We start from the raw sequence: 16,937 nt of genomic DNA, 5'->3' as shown, positions 1-16,937 counted from the left end.
CACATCTTGCTGGAGGTGGCTTTTGTGTGCAGAATACATAATGACATCCCAAAAAGAATGACATGTTTTATTTGTTGATCATCATATTAAATCTTAAAATACTCCTTACAGAGACACATTAGGTGCTTTTGGACGAGTTTGAAGGACTGCCCCACTGGGGAGCTCCCCCAAGAACTAACATCGCATACCGTCACAAACTTTTTCTCTGTTTGCGTTTGCACCATCTGTAGCTGGTCGACTGTTAGCGATTGCCTAACAAACTCACAACCGTTTGCACATAGCGACATTGGTTTTCAAAAAATTATAGCAGTGCTGCAGTTATGTTTCCTGTTGTGCTTGAAGAGTAGGCCTTTGTGTGATTTAGTGCATGAGTGTGTGAGTGTGCCTGCGTTTAAGTTTGAGAACAAGCACCCTGTGAGGGTTTCTGAAATGTTTGTTCATATGCGTGCCTGCTTCTCTCTCCAGGTGAACACAGCCATGCATGAAGCTAAGCTGGTGGAGGAGTGTGACGAGCTAGTGGAGATCATCCGCCAGAGAAAACAGGTCATCGCGGTGAAAATCAAGGAGTCCAAGGTAAAGCTGTAGACTTGTCATTACAAGTGACCAGTGGTGGAAGGAATACTCAAATTCCTTATTTAAGTAAAAATAATAATATCACAGAGTAAAAATACTCTGTTACAAGTAACAGTTCTGCATTCAAAATGTTTCTTAAGTAGAAGTACAAAAGTATTGGTATCAAATTATACTTAATAATACACTTAAATTATACACTTAATGCTGCAGCTAATAAAGGTGGAGTACATCTTACTGCACCACTGTGTATTTTGTGAATTTCCCACCAGTGATTAATAAAGTCAGATGATTACATATATTGTATTTTTTATAGTTAATTTGATTCTGAAAAGTAACTTGTAGCTAAAGTTATCAAATAAATGTAGTGGAGTGAAAATATAATATTTGCTTCTAAGCTATAGTGAAGTCAAAGTATGAAGCAGTAAAAAATGAAAATACCTAAGTACAGATATGTCAGAATTGCATTTAAGTACAGTACTAGAGTAAATGTACTTGGTTACTCTCCACCGCTGCAAGTGACCAATTTGATATTGCATATAATTATTTGATCCAAATTCATATAAAAAAAAAGATCAATGCTGCTATCAGTTTCTAACAAAGAGATATAAAGGTTACAAAATTCACATAACACTGATCAATTCATAATACTTCAGTTCAGACCGTTATCGTACACCTCATTATCATCTGGAGCAAACAAACTGCCAAACATATCTTTAAGAAATTCCACTCTGGTTCACAGTCCAGTGGTAGAGTGGTGGGTCTGCACAACATAATTAATATAAGAGCAGCAGAGCCGTGGACTGAATATATTCATCCAGGTCTCTGTGTTGTTTTTGTTAGGTTGACTCTGTAACTGCCTGCTTGTTTACCCAAACACACATCACATGGATGCTTCAGGAGAAATGAAAAACACAAGTGAGGAAAGAGGGAGGGAGCAGCAGCGGGCTGGCCCACATGCAAACAGCCTGAGAGAGGGTGTGAGTGGAAAGAATCTGAAATGGCAGAAAAAACTGTTCTGAACCTTCACTGCCATTTCAGAGTCCAGGACTCTACTGTACAGATATATGTGTGTGTGTTTGGGTGTGTTCAGGTGCCCATGTGTATATGGGTGGTTTGTCCCACTTATGAGCTCCTCAGGTTTCAGGACAGAGGTTTGGCTCTGAATCTCGCCCTCCCAGAGGTGAAGTCTAACAGTAAGTACTTGTGGAAGATCCTCTGAGGCGGCAAAAGAGCTTTGTCGAGAGATGAAAGATTTCCAAACATTGAACTCAAGGACTGAAGTAGGTGTGTGTGTTGGCACATGTGTGAAAGAGAGGAAATGTGTGTCTGCAGTGATTGTAGGCAAAGAGCAAGTTCTCCAGAGAGTCTGGGTTTGCAAAAGGGTTTCTCGCGGAGGGTAGAGGAGTGAAAGGCAGGAGACAGAGGTAAGAATGAAGAACACAGAAAACACGAGAGGACTGCTTGATTGATGTCAGCGTGCAGCTGTTTAGGGATCAAGAAAGATTAATCATATGCACATTAAGTAATTCAGATAATCACAGGTGTGTTAAAGTGAATGTTTGCAGGAAAGGAGAGGAGATTTTTTTATGCATTTGAAGAAACTAGCAATGCTTTTTTTTCTGTCAAGGACTGTGTCAGAAAGGACGGTGTTTAGACATGACTCTGTAACAGGATTATGCAGGCTTGACTGTGGTAAACAGAACTGTGCAAGATGCTCCCATCCTCTCTTTCACCTCATCTTAACAAGCTCTGTCACTCCCTACAGAGACTCAGGAGTCATTCCTAATCTGTCCCTGCCCAAACAAGACACACACATCCCATGGCCTGAGCATGTCTGTGTGTGTGTGTCTGTCTGTCTGTCTGTATTTCATTATATTCTGAAAACTGCTCCTTTGAGCCTTGAAGAGTAATAACTCATATCCCTTTTAAAATATGCTCACTTTGTCTAAAAACAGCTTTCTTTGACAATCCATTGTGTGACTTTTACATTCATTTTGCAAGGCTATGTCTCCAAAAACAGTGTCAAAAGGAATTTGTTTAAATGCATAAAACAAAGTACTTTTACATCTCCCTGACACATCGCTCTTATAGCTGAGCATTTATGGCTCTTATTGCTAAGGAGCAATGCCAAAATCAGTCTGACATGTTAAGCCAGTAAAGCACTGACAAAAAATATAAGTGAGAGAAATGTATAACCTAAATAAGTTACCCAGCTATTTACTGTTTCTATGGCTGCGTCTGAAATCCCTAATTCACTACTCACTATAAAATATACACTTAGTAGTTTACTAAGTTGTGAGGAAGATGTATTGCAGCCTCAAAAAAATGGAATTCAGCCTTATTTCATAAAATCTTGAGGCACTAAGGAACAAACAATGATAAAGATGGGCTGGCATTACATTATTAAGGCTATGATTAAAGTAACTGTTCCATTCTAGCGTCAGATGAGGCAGACTTTACAGGAGATGAGATGCAAACACAGGCCGTGCCATATTGTCCATTATTCCGAGATAGATGGCATAATCATCTCTAAAATTGCTGTGTGCGTCATATGTTGCCAAAATAATAACCCATCCATTAAACCAGACTCACTTCCCCTCTCCTTGCAGTCAACAGCCTGCTCAAATGTCGTTTATAGTGACAACAGATTATGGTGGACTTAGCGAAAAGAGCAGCTAAGATGTCAATTGAAAACTCCATTAAACTGCCAGCTTATAGTAGGCTTCTAAGCAAGAGCAGCTTTTCCAGCAGTAGAAAGCGAGTGTGCATTAGGTACTGGGGTTTATTTTTTATTTTTATGAGCTTTTGATGACAAGCTCTTTTTTTTTGTTTTTTTTTATGAGCTTTTGATGACAAGCTCTTCACCGGTTGGTGAAAGAATCATCGGTGCCAGCCTGCCCTAACCGGTTGCTGAAAGAATCATCAGTGCCAGCCTGCCCTCTGCAGAGGACCTGTACACCTCACAGGTTGGAAGGAGCGCAGAGATTTCTGCAGACCCTTCCCACCCTGGACATGAAGTCACTGTACACCAAAACAGACACAAAGACAGTTTCTTCCGAAATGTTTGACAGAATAGCATACTATCTTGTTCTTATGCCAGACAGAGTAACTATGCATTAGTTTACTCACCTCTCCCATTTTATTGTGCACCATGGTCATAAGGTCAGTGTGACAATAACAGTCAGTGTGTGTTTATTTCAACTCTGACCCCATAACCAGGACTGTGTCCTCTCTCCTGCATTCTTTGTCTTCCTGTCTCTGTGTTTTCCTGTCTGTGTCTGTGCATGTGTCTGCATCAGTCTACTGTATGTACAGTACGACTGTGCTGCATGGAAGCTTCAGGTTTATTATCGAGCAGTTTGGCAGGAAAGCTTAATTATCTGGAATTGTTGAACAATCTGTAGATTAGTGACTGACACAATAATGAATACCACATACTGAAATCATTGAACTAGTTGAGATGCATTTGGAGGTATCAGGGCTCTGAGGCACATTTTCCTGAATTTGTGCAGCGGAGAGAACAGAAGTTATGATGAGCAAAGAGAGAATTATTTTTCAGCCATGGGAGATGAGCATAAAAGATCAATAACACCAGAGAACAGCTTTTATCTGAATTTCGGACATGGTGATGATAGAGCGTATTCCCTATATGACCAAAAAGTGATGCACAGTAGAAACATTTCTGAAACTTGGACCAGACCAGGTACGTCACTGGTTTTGTGTTGTGCGTCTGTGTTCATCACTAAGACAGAACCGAACAGCTGACTCATCTAACCAGGGCTATGTACAATAACAAGTACTATGTTTATGTTTGTGGCAGGTGATGAAGCTGCGTAAGTTGGCTCAGCAAATTGCAAACTGTCGCCAGTGTCTGGAGCGCTCCAGCGCCCTCATCACACAAGCCGAACAGAGCCTGAAGGAGAACGACCACGCCCGCTTCCTCCAGACCGCCCGAAATGTAGCTGAAAGGTGGGTGACGTAGGGTATGGACACACACACAGTGAGGTAGAACAAGTAATGAAAGTGGAATGGTGTGTTTTTCTTATGTCAGTGGCTGTTTGAAGGTTGTAATATAGTTTCGTACCCTTTTCTTGATTAGTGTAAATTACTGGTTAGACACTGTACTTATGCACACGCGAAAAGGCAGGTACACGTAGAGACAGACAACCATTCACTGTAGCTCCATGCCACCTTGAGTCCCTTTGTCTTTGCACTATATGAACCAAAAGAGTCTGGTTTCACTTCATTTCATTCACAGCAAGTGCAAGACAGGCAAGACCAAAGTGTACGAAACTAGTCATCCTGTTCATGGCTTTTCTTTTTTTTTTTACTCTCTGTATAGTCAGTTGTGTCGTTATGTTGTGGGCCACACAATAAAACTCTTTTTAATGTATTTGACAATACAGATTTGGTTTATTCTTTATCAAAAGCCCTGCTCTACAATGAGTTTTTTGTATAAACCTTTTCCTTCTATGAAATCCAATCTCAGAGTAAGGCTGCTGGTGAAATCAGCATTATATCAAACCTCTCTAGTTCCTAAAATCAATGTCCGGCTATTTGTTCATTCAGAGGGCCGATTCTGTAGTTTCTCTTTCCGCCTGCATACTTCTATTATTCCTGCATCGCTTGCTCCTTTCTTGCAGGCCAGCAGATTTCTCGCCATGTCTCCTGCACAGACAAAGATCTTTGTAATATCTGCACCTAGTGTGGCGTATATCCTTTATTTGGCCCAGACTGCTGTTTTTTCCAACACCTGGTTTATTGACAGACTGGTTTCACTGAGCAGCAAAACACTGACTGACTATGAAGTCAGTGTGTCAAAGTCTGGTTTGAATGTGTTTTGATGGTAGAGACACTTCTGTTTGTTAATATAAAATTTCACATATTTAATATTCTATTCTTCTCTTTTTCTTTCTCTCCACACCTCATCTGAACTCTCGCCTCACGCCACCTCCACCGCCATTCCATCACCTTTCTGCTCTTCTGACATTTCCTTTCCAAACCCACCTCCCCCTGACAACGCTGCAGGGTTGCCATGGCGACAGCCTCCTCCCAGGTGCTCATCCCTGATGTCAACCTGAATGAGGCATTTGACAACTTTGCTCTGGATTTCTCACGAGAGAAGAAGATTTTGGAAGGACTAGATTACCTAACAGGTAATAGTTATGTCTGTAAAACTATCATCACAAGTCTTGAAACTATACTTTGGGCACTTTAATGTTTGACAGGACAAAATACTCCTGAGTTGATGACATTTTCAGACCGTTTGGCATATGAGACCTGCCGGTCAACCTTCACATGCCCTGTGCATGCAAGCTAAAACCTAGACATAGCAACAGTCAATGGAAACCAAAACATCAACCCACTGATGGCTGTATTCAAAATCACACTGAAAATCAAAGTGAAACTTTCAAATCACAGGCTCATCCAAGTTGCATGAATTTCATCACAGCAGCCCATGATGAGACTCAGAAGTGTGTATGGCCACCAGAAGCCTGTATGCACACATCTGGGCAAACTCCTGATGAGTTGGCAGATGGTGTCCTGGGGGATCTCTTCCCAGACCTGGATCAGGGCATCAGTGAGCTCCTGGACAGTCTGTGGTGGTACTTGGTGGCATCAGATGCACCAATACACAATGTCCCATAGGTGCTCAATTGGATTTAGGTCAGGGGAACATGAGCGCCAGTCAGTGGCATCGATGCCTTTGTCATCCACACACACTACGTACACACTCTGGCCACATAAGGCCCGGCGTTGTCGTGTGCCAGGAGGAGGGACATCTGACAGTTGCTCTGAGGATTTCATCCTGGTACCTCACAGCAGTCAGGGTACCATTGGCTATGACATGGAGGTCTGTGTCTTTCCAAGGATATGGCTCCTCAGACCATCACTGACCCACCACCAAACTCGATGCTGTTACTGGCAGCATGACGTTCACCACAGCGTCTCCAGACTCTTTCATGTGTGTCACATGTGCTCAATATCAACCTGCTCTCATCAGTGAAGAGAACGGGGCACCAATGGCAGAATGCCAGTTGAGCTGCACTGTGCTGGGCTGTAAGCACAGGTCGTACGAGAGGATGTCAGGCCCTCATGCCACCCTCATGGAGTCTGCTTCTGACAGTTTGGTCAGAAACATCCACACCAGTAGCTACTGGAGGTCATTTTGTCGGGCTCTCACCTTGCTCCTCCTGTTCCTCCTTGTACAAAGGATCAGATACTGGTCCTGCTGCTTGGTTGTTGCCCTTCTACAGCCCTGTCCAGCTCTCCTGGTGTAACAGCCAGTCTCTTGGTATCTCCTCTGTGTTCTTGAGTCTGTGCTGGGAGACACAGCAAACCTTCTTGCAACTGCACATATGGATGTGCCATCTTGGTGTAACTGGACGACCTGTGGAACCTGATTGGGCTGCATGTAGTGCCTCATGCTACAAGTAGTGACAAGGACACTAACAAAACACAAACCTTGTGAAGAATCAGTCAAGAAGGATAAGGAGAGAGCATCTGTCTGTGGCCACCACATGTAAAACCATTCCCTTTTTTGGGGGTTCTCTTGCTGTTGCTCTCCATCACACCTGTTATCACCTTCATTTGCACCAAAGCAGGTGAAAGTGATTCACAATCACTTGTGCTTCCTAAATGGACAGATTAATTGACTTGGTATTATACTGTGATGATTAAGAGATCCTTAATTGTTTGAGCAGTTTTTTAACTGCACTTAGAAATCTGTAACAGCCATGAGCTGGTATAAATACTGTGTCACTTATAGGGCGATATCTGACCATTGCTTTATGCTATTTTGTTATTTCCAAAAGACTTTCTTTGCATTTAAAGATGCACTTTATTTATTTCCACCCCTAAAACTATTACTCCTGTATTACTTCTTATTTTAACTATAAGTTTTACTTTCATTATGAATCATGTTGCTGTTTCCTCCACGTGTAGCTCCCAACCCACCATCTATAAGAGATGAGCTGTGCACTGCCTCCCATGACACCATCACTGTTCACTGGACGTCAGAGGACGAGTTCAGCGTTACCTCCTACGAGCTGCAGTACACTATCTACACTGGCCACACAAATTTCATCAGTAAGTCATGCGCGCGCGCACACACACACACACACACACAGGTGTGCCAATACAGAAAATGAGATCTGTACTGCAGATGGCAAGCAATCATTATTTAAGCCCAGAAGGAAGTTCTCATTCGTTCAATTTGTGATGCATTTCAGTAATAGCTAGGGGTGAGTATAGGACTTTTTAATCAAGGTTTAGCCAAGAGGGATCAAAAACCTTGTTGACTTGTGTTTAAAAGTTTAATTTGATTGAGGATTGGGAATCTGGCTGAAATATGTTGTTTTTGTTGTGGTTTATGAAAGTAGGAATCATGCAAAGATGCGTGTCTTCACCAGCACAGATACACTGGTGCATAATCCAAAAAAAAAAAAAACCCACAAACACAGCACACAAAGCTCCCTGACCTCTCTGCATTTAGAGAAATAAACTGGAGCACTACAAAACCTTCAGTACTCCTCAGTCTTATTTTCATATGTTCATACATATGTGCCATTACAAGCCAGTTGGGCCGGCCACAGCTTAACCTGAGCACATACAAAGCAGATGCTGTGTGTCAAGCCACATCTGCTCTTTGCTTAGATGAGGATACGGTTCAGGGATGCTTTGTGTTAAGGGTAGGTTAGGTCTGATAAATGGTGTTCCTTAATGTGGGGCTCTGAACATTTATGACGCCATGGCCTGACACCCCCGTCTTTGTGGCTAAATAGTGGATAAGCATCATTTAACTCGTATACTGAGCTTCCATATGAATGCTTTCCTGTTCCTTGGCACATTTAATTGCATATTATTGGCTGACTGTTCAATATTTTATAGAGTTGCATAACCTAAATTTTCCATCCAACTTTAGTCTTTGTTGTTGCCCTCTATGTTTGTATATATAGAGCAATAGAGCTGTGTTATCAAGAGTACAAAAATAGGACATATTTATATAACATGAGGGAATGCTTTAAATGGATTTTCTTTTTTTGTATCTGGTTTTTGATTAAGTAGTGTAGAAATGTAAAATCACTGCTCTCTTTCAACCTCCCCCATTTCTCCTGATACTGTGCCATAGCTGTTTCAATTTTGATTGGGGGCTGTAAAAAATATCATGATTTATGCTTGCAGGCAAGTCGGATCTGCTAGCTGAGCACTGTCTATCAAAACTGTTTTTACATTGTCTCATTTGGTTCATTAATTTGTCTCTAACTTAGAACATGGTGAAGAGGTTAGATTCAGTGTGTCTCTTGTTGTTAGCAATGTATTTAGTGCAGCGTATAGCGCTGCAATCACATCCTTTATCAAGTGAATTAGGTTGTGGTGTAGACTTCAGATATAGTATCTCCACCATGTAGTGGTCTATGCAGCTCTTGGTTCTTAGCTGGACAACTTGACAAAATGTAAGAAAATCTTGCCCATATTTTATATGTCGTACCAGAATGACCCATGTTTGCTTTCCTGTAATTGAATTCACACTTTTCACTCGTAGCCAAATTTGCACATTCAGATCTTATTGCTGATCAGTCCTGCCAAATTTGATGACGCTGTGCCTACAGTTGGGTTTAAAATGTTACAGTGCTATACATTTAAATGGCCTTACTAGTCACGTGTCTTACTCTTGAGGGTTTGCACAATCCTTATTCAAAGTTCTAATCAGCATCTTTCTGTTGTCTGTCACCCCATGACTGAAGGGAAAGAAAGACCCCTGTGGAAGAGGAAAGGAACAGGTGAACATATGAAAATCAGAATGGATAATGGTTAGATAGCGGGGTAGAAAATTAACACTTACTGATATGTGGAGGATATGATGTACATAATTGTGCACATTCAAGCATACACACACACGCACACAGCTGTGCATCTCCACTTTTTTCTTCCTGTTTGAGCCTTTCATCATCTCCACTCCTCTCCTCTGTGACATTTCTCCGTCTAACATGCAACTCAAGTGCCCCAACCATTTGAAACATCAGGGTACATTTCAGCGGTGATACACTGAATGACTCAGATATTCAGCTGTGTGCTGCCACAAAGTCCTCAGAGATTCACAGGAGAAACTGAGAAAGAGAGAAAGCCATTTAGCCTGCCATGCCACTTGAGTTTTTACCATGGTGTTTTTCTCAAACTTTCCAAGTGGCTAAATGCTCCCACTTGAGCGCCAGCCTGTCTCTCTTTTTCTCTCGCCTGGCCTCATCCTCAGTCTTGGCACTCCCATGAGGAGGGGAAGGGGTGCTTTAAGTGAACCCTGCCTCTGCAAAATCATTCAAGCACGGCAGCAGAAAATAGAATCAGCAAGTATGACCAAAGGCCATGGAGAAACGTAAGCAGTGTCAAAAAGCTGAATACGACTGCGAATAAAGATGTCTGCACTCTAATTGTGTTACCTGTGACCCTTTGCAAGTTTCAAGTGTCTAGTGTCACTGACCTATTTGTTTATCTGCCAGCCACCAAATATCCATTTATATTTAACATCCACACCTCTGTTTCTACTTTGTATTCCCATGTAATATATAGCAGCAACCTTTTTGGTACCAGGGACCAGTTTCATGCATGAAAATTTTTCCGCGGACCGGGTAGAGGCGCGAGGGTTCCAGTAACAAAAACCTTTGTCAGTTCATAGTATGTAATCCAGTCTATCTGCTTATGCTACAGTAAGCTAAGCTAACCACCCTGGCTATATAGTTTCATATTTAGTGCACACATGTGATATCTGTCTTACAGATTTCTCTTGGTAAGAAAGGAAATAACCATTCTGCTCAAAATGTTGATTATTTAATTTACATTTACATTTTTACTACTCAAAATTAAGTGAAAAATAACCCAAAATGTTCACGTTTTAAACATTTTGACTTCAGACAAAATACTGCAACTGTTTTTGCACGGATAAAAAAATCTCAGCACCACTTCAGCCAATTTTCCCTAGTTTCTATTGTCCATTTTTCTGGGAGGTCTGCATGCTAACCATAACAACCAATACCTCCCTGTGGTCTTTCCATGGGTATTCATAAGCACTGGGCTGTGAGTAAGAATTAATATGATTATCACAGGTGAATAGCAGTGGGCAGTAGAACAGCCCAGAGCTAAATAAAATCTCTATCACTCAGTATCATAACAGGTAATCTGTCAAAGTATCAGCAGGATCAGTCTTGTAGTCATGATTGATGAAATGATGATGAGGTTTCAGACAGAGTGGAAACCTGTTCAAACAACTATGCCCTCAGTACAGTCACAGAGAGCTGTGTCTGACTGGATGCATGGTCTGTATGTCCTTAAGAAATGAATAGATTAGCACTTAAACACACACATGCAACACATTTTTTTATTATATCTCTGCATTTGCTGCTTTAAAGTGCCTTAGATTTTGTGTTACTTATTTATCTACTTTATATTTCATTTATATTGTGTGGCATTCGTGTGGACGGCAAAGTAAGAATTTCATTGTACAGGGAAATGTGTTTTTGTGCTATGCATATGACAATAAACACTTTGACTTTGACTAGCATCACAAACACAGTGCCACCATTAACTCTATATTGCATCATCAAAGACAAAGCCTCTTCCATTTCCAGGGCACTTTGTGTTTCTGTTCCTTTATCATCCTTCTGCTTCAGAGTATGAACAAGACACACACACAGACAGATAGACACACACTTACTGTACATACACAAACACACTTAATGTGAAACATCAACTGATCTACAGTATTTTCTCTCTGTTTACATTTGTTCTGCTTTTGCAGTGGTATATCTGTTTACTCTCACCACACCTTGAGGTCCAAGGCAGGATAGCTAGTGTCAGAAAGCTGTTTTTAGTGGCAAATGTAGCAGTAGACTTAATTTGGTTTAACGAAAACAGAGAGGTATCATGGAGATCAAAAGGAAAACAGGCATGAAGTTAATCTCTCTCGTTTTTCTCCTTTGAATGATCACACAACATTGTAGCCTCTCTAACTTTGATAATCAACAGGTGGGGAGCAGAATTTTCATAACGAGGATGAACAGCTGACACAGTAGAGCTGGCTATCTCTCCATCCTAAAGAGAAGATGAATGCCCTCTGCAATGCATTCTTTGTCTAAGAAAAGCTTGTGGAATCTGGCAGATACATAAAGACGCAGCCTTCAGTCTTTAAGAGTTTGAGGAACTTTAAGACTCTCCTCACCTCGTTCATTCTTAAAGCCACCTCACTTTTAAAAGCCTAATTTGCATCCTGTGAAGTATTTATATTTACAAATAGACTCTCAACTATTACTTATGCATGCTGTTGCCATGTTGCTCAATAATTCACAATGTATCCTCCCCAGAAGGGACATGACAGACGTGGCCCTGAGAGCAAAGTGCCTTTCAGGATTTTTATTTCCCTGCAGTTCTGCAAGTGAAAGATGAGACAATAAAAATGATTATTTAACTTTCAACTCTGCACACATTAACCTCAGCTGTAGCTCTACTAAACAAGATGCTTCAGTTATTTTGGCAAGGGTTTTGAATTCATTCAGAATTTTTTAAGTGGGTGAAGAAAAGGTCTGGCAGTCACTGGTTGTTTCTGAGAGCTGCTTCACCAACATTTGCTCATAAAGCATTGTTTCTGTCTTGTCGCCTGATGGCACATCATGGCTGTGCTAATCACACCATTAGTGAAGTTCCAGGTTTAGCGAGCGGTGTTAATAATAACTCTTTAGTATCAATGTGTGTTGTTACACACACTATCATATATAGTTTGTATATTTGCAATGAAGAGAGAAGCTCTGTGATATCAGTGCTTTTGTGATGCAGTTGGATTAGAAAGACAGCTGTTTAGCTTTACATGGATTTGAATATATTGTCACTTTTACCTGTGTTCTAAGAATTTGGATTGTTTCATCCACGATTACTCAACCAGGTGCAGGCTAATGTGTTTAATGTTTAAAGAAGCAGCTGTTTTGTGAGACTGTGACACTGATGAAGGCTGGATAGCTGAAAAAGTTCTGTCTTTTTGCAGCATAAAGTGATTTCTCGCCATCAAATGTGATGATTATTGGACAGTACTAATGCACCAATTTGTCCTAAGCATGGTGGAATCCATATATAAAGGTTTATTACACAAACTATTTACAATTTCTCCTAAGATTCTTTTCTTCACCTGTCCTGTTCGACAAAACCAATAAAATCTGTGCAAATTGCATTGAAAGTGGCAAATTTCACACCATGTTTGCTTTTGACACATCAATTAGAATCCTAAATGCAGTAACACCACACTTACCTAACTGCCACATTCAGGTTTTGCAGCATCCAATTCAAATAATCAGCAGTCCTCCACACAACTTTAATGCACACATCTCACCTTGCATTTCAAATCTGTGTATTTCGTCCTTGAAACCAAGCTAATGTTCTTTTTTTTAATCATATGTGAAGTTGTGATAATGTGATGTGTCAGTTAAGGTGAGAATTGCAATAATGTTAATGTGTGAAAACGTCCTCGTTATTTCACACAAGACGAGAGGCCAAAAGAGCACCCCACTGTAGACAATCCTCTCCTCAGCCTGAACTGTGGTTTTCTTTTTATCCTTAACAGCCGGCTGCAGCTGAGCAGCTGAAATGTCTGCGTGTAGAAGCTGTAGAGCTAACTCAGCCTTTACTTAACCCTCTACTGCGCTGTCTCTTTGAATACAGCACCCACAAGCTGGGGGTCATATTGGCATTGTGCACATTTCCATACATTTGAATATTAATGGTATCTCTTTTTTTAGCTCTCTGATGCTGACTACAGAAATGTGTGAGTGCCTTGTTATTAATGGATAATAGATTCAGTTTAGTGAGCACATATTGCCAAGAGAGAATGCCATAATAGACCCAATGGAAAGGTAATGGAATGGATCAGAATGTACACAGAAACGACTCATTTACTGTAAGGTTTGTAGAAAAAAAAAGTAACACACACTGTTCTGGATAGATTTGGTGAGAGCTCTTCTTGCTCATTCGAACATCACTGAAAGGATTCTCAGCAGGACTCACTGTAGCTCTGAAAGTATGAACAGAACCTGGTTACTCATGCTGTGTGTGTCTGTGTGTGTTTCTGTGGATATGCCAGGTTTGTACAACTCTGCAGACAGCTGGATGATTGTACCTAACATCAAGCAGAACCACTACACAGTGCACGGCTTGCAGAGCGGCACCCGCTATATCTTCTTTGTCAAGGCTATCAACCAAGCAGGAAGCCGCAACAGTGAGCCAACCCGTCTCAAAACCAACAGTAAGCGAAAACACATGTGACACCTTTGCCTGTTTTTCTATGAATATTTACAAGCCTTGTTAATTTTGTTTTTGATATTTAACACAAAAGTTTTGTTCTGTCTGTGTCATTTGTGCAACGTAGCTTACAGGCTGTAAGTGCTCGAAGCTTTTCCCAAGAGGTTGAATTATAAATGAATAAGAATAATACAACTTTTTTGCAGCGTTAGCTTACTGTGTATGTTGAGCTTTGTTATAAACTAGACTTTAATTTCCCTAAGGCATCATGTTTGTTGTCCTGTTGCTAATGCGTTAGCATTATCTGTGGTTTAGCTTAAAATTCATGATATGATGATGTCAGTAAGTCGTAGCTGCCAGTAGCACAGTTCAGTTAACAGCACGTATGAGATGTTCTTCCTTTATAATTTTCCTTTTTCATACACCTGTCAGCTTGTATTGAGTTGTGTGAAAGTTTCACGTTTATACTATTGCACCTCTGTGCCAGGCTGTTAGTTTTTGTGTTTTTTGCACTAAAACAGCAAGTGGAGAGAATGTCAAAAGGCAGCGTTACATTCCTCCTTTATTACTTTTTCGGTTTGTTTTTTTGGTTGACTATCTGTCACACAGCTAAGTTATTTCAGTGTATTGCATAGCAGAGAGTTTCCATACAGTTCCACGAGGAAGGTGACTTTTTGACATCTTCGATAGTCATATTGTGCTTGTTCATGCCAAAATATACAGTACATGTTTCTCTAAGTAGGGGAATGTAGGTTTTTCACTCAGAAAAGATTAACTGATACTTTCTTTATGTGTTTCAGTCTTGTTGTTTCCCCCATTTCCCTAAAGTTGTGTTTTCTGCTGTAGAATCTGGCCCTAGTGTTAAACTCCTACTTTTACATGTTCCCCTTTCTTTATAACAGTACACAGTAAATAAAATGAAGAAAGAGTGAACAATATGCAGAGAAAAGCATTGATACTGGTCAGGGCATTGTAGGTTATAGTGAACCCAATATACATACAAAAAAAGCATACTCTAAAGTACAGTTAAAAGATAAAGCATTTTTTGTGCTTTTTAAAAGAGTTCGGAGAGATGTGCAAACAGAAAGTCATATCCATCTTTTCAGGGATCTACTTAAACATTTCTCAAGCTCAGCTGTGGCACAAAGAGTTAAAACCTCAGTAATAGAGCTAATTTAAGATGTGCCTCAAGGGCGCTCAATAAAATTTTAAAATCAGTCTTAAATTTCAGCAGTCATGCGGTAAAGCTAAAATGGAGTGGATATGCCAGGAGTCTGGCTGTGACATTTAGGATTAACTGAAGCCTGGATACACTTGGAAAAATAAGTGTGTGGGAAGCTGCAGTAGTCAAGGCATGATCTCTCTGTCAGATCTCTCTTCCTTTTTCAGTGAAACAAGACTTGGGTGATGTTTTACCTGCCTATTTGTGGCTATTAAACCGTTCTGTGTTGCTTCAAGTGACTATAATTGACATTTATATTAAAAACAAGCCTGAACAGTTGCTGACATACTTAGCTTTATGGGATAATATTTGCTTTGACCCTAGTACCTGGTGGTATTGTGGACTTTATTAAACTGTTAGAAGGTCAGTTTGCAAAAGTGGGGAGATGAAAGGTAAAGGTGACATTACTGCAACCACGACTTGTCTTTTTACTAAGCTAGTGTGTGTGTTCAGGTGGTTTTGTTACTCCCAGTGTATCTTTTTATTAGAGTTTGAGATTTAATATTAAATCTCAGTGGTAGCACTTAAGTGATTACTGGTGGGAATATATTTTTTTCCTTAAATAACTTAAAGCAGAATGTTAATTTCAAGCTTAATGGGACACACAGGCATGCCTTTGTCCCTTTTTATGTTCATATTACCCATTAAACATATTTTATAGGTATTAGTGAAGAGGGGGCTCTTAAAGTAAGCTCTGCCTCTACACCTGTCCTGTATGTGATGCTGCCATCTGGCACTTTTAAACACAACAGCTTTGGCTTTAGCCACCATCCATCATATCGCCAGCCTCCTCTCTTCAGAATCTGCCACCCCCTAAAATCCAAAATTGTTTGGACTGCTTATGCAACATGGAGCATGTCTTTTCTTATGGCATTAGAGTGGATTACTGCCTCAGTGTGATGCAGACACGACATGTAGACAGAGAGCCCTTAGAGGTGAATTGCAGTGTATCTGGCAGTTCAGCTCAATGTCACTGATGCTCAGGGCTCTTTGTCTTCCTGAGTACAACATAATGCTCAGTGGAAGTTCGAGCTATAATGTTTTGATATAGATAAATGATGAGCTTCTATAGGTGTTCTTTTTCCTCATCAATCTCACTTCTGCTCTTCTGCCGTCTCACTCACTCTCAGTTCACTTCAGTCCACTCACACACCGTTTTCATTCATCACATTGCTGTTTCCAAAGTCAAGAACAAACTTTCACACTTGGAGCCAACCTGTCCTTCATTCATTACCATCCATGGTTTAAAGTATACTACTCCTTTGTAGCACAGTATATAATATAGTACAACGTACAGTTTTTTGTTGAGTGCTAGTCAAGTATAATGTTGACTGATAAAACTCCCACTCCTTTCTCCCCCTCAAAGCTTTGATGAGACTTTGAGCCTGTGACTGACAAACTGCATTTTTGCATTTGCTGTAATGGTTTAGACAAGCCATCAAAACAACAACAACAAAAAAACACTGAATATTTTTATTCATGATTGAGGGCCTTTTGTTTTTTCATTATGGCGCCTGCACCATGTGTGTCTGTCAGTCCGTTCGCGTATTGTTATCCCATATTCTTCTTTTTATTTCCCACCCTTTCCTCTCTTTTTTCTGTTCTTTATGTTCAGTTTTAAGTCATTCTTACTCATATATCTACACAGAATTTGTATTGGCATTGCTGATAATGTCGTTTTTGATTTAGTGGGGTCACAAGTGGTGACGTTTTCTTCTGATTAAAAATCTTAGTAGAACAGTGTCGGTGGCTGGACAAATGAACAGATAACCTGAGCAAATACAATGTAGATTATATGTGTTAAGTCACTCAATATTATCGGGTTGAAATGAGTTGCAACAAAACTGATCACAAATAGTTCACTTTG

The 16,937-nt window shown here is 40.4% G+C and overlaps 1 protein-coding gene across 4 annotated transcripts in view; it reads left to right on the top strand.

Annotated features, from left to right (window-relative positions):
• Positions 1-16,937, top strand: part of mid2 (midline 2) — a 143,342-nt gene that overhangs the window by 113,142 nt on the left and 13,263 nt on the right. For all 4 annotated transcript variants that reach the window (XM_020596178.1, XM_020596156.1, XM_020596163.1 and 1 more), the window contains 5 exons: positions 466-573; positions 4,394-4,542; positions 5,602-5,729; positions 7,519-7,662; positions 13,691-13,852. In XM_020596178.1, the coding sequence (XP_020451834.1) occupies positions 466-573; positions 4,394-4,542; positions 5,602-5,729; positions 7,519-7,662; positions 13,691-13,852 (691 nt within the window). The remainder of the gene's footprint in view (positions 1-465; positions 574-4,393; positions 4,543-5,601; positions 5,730-7,518; positions 7,663-13,690; positions 13,853-16,937) is intronic.

The sequence above is a fragment of the Monopterus albus genome, unplaced genomic scaffold (genome assembly GCF_001952655.1).
Source record: "Monopterus albus unplaced genomic scaffold, M_albus_1.0 scaffold2.1, whole genome shotgun sequence".
NCBI lineage: Eukaryota > Metazoa > Chordata > Actinopteri > Synbranchiformes > Synbranchidae > Monopterus > Monopterus albus.
Note: the sequence above shows the minus strand (reverse complement) of the source record. Positions and strands in the feature narration are given on the sequence as shown.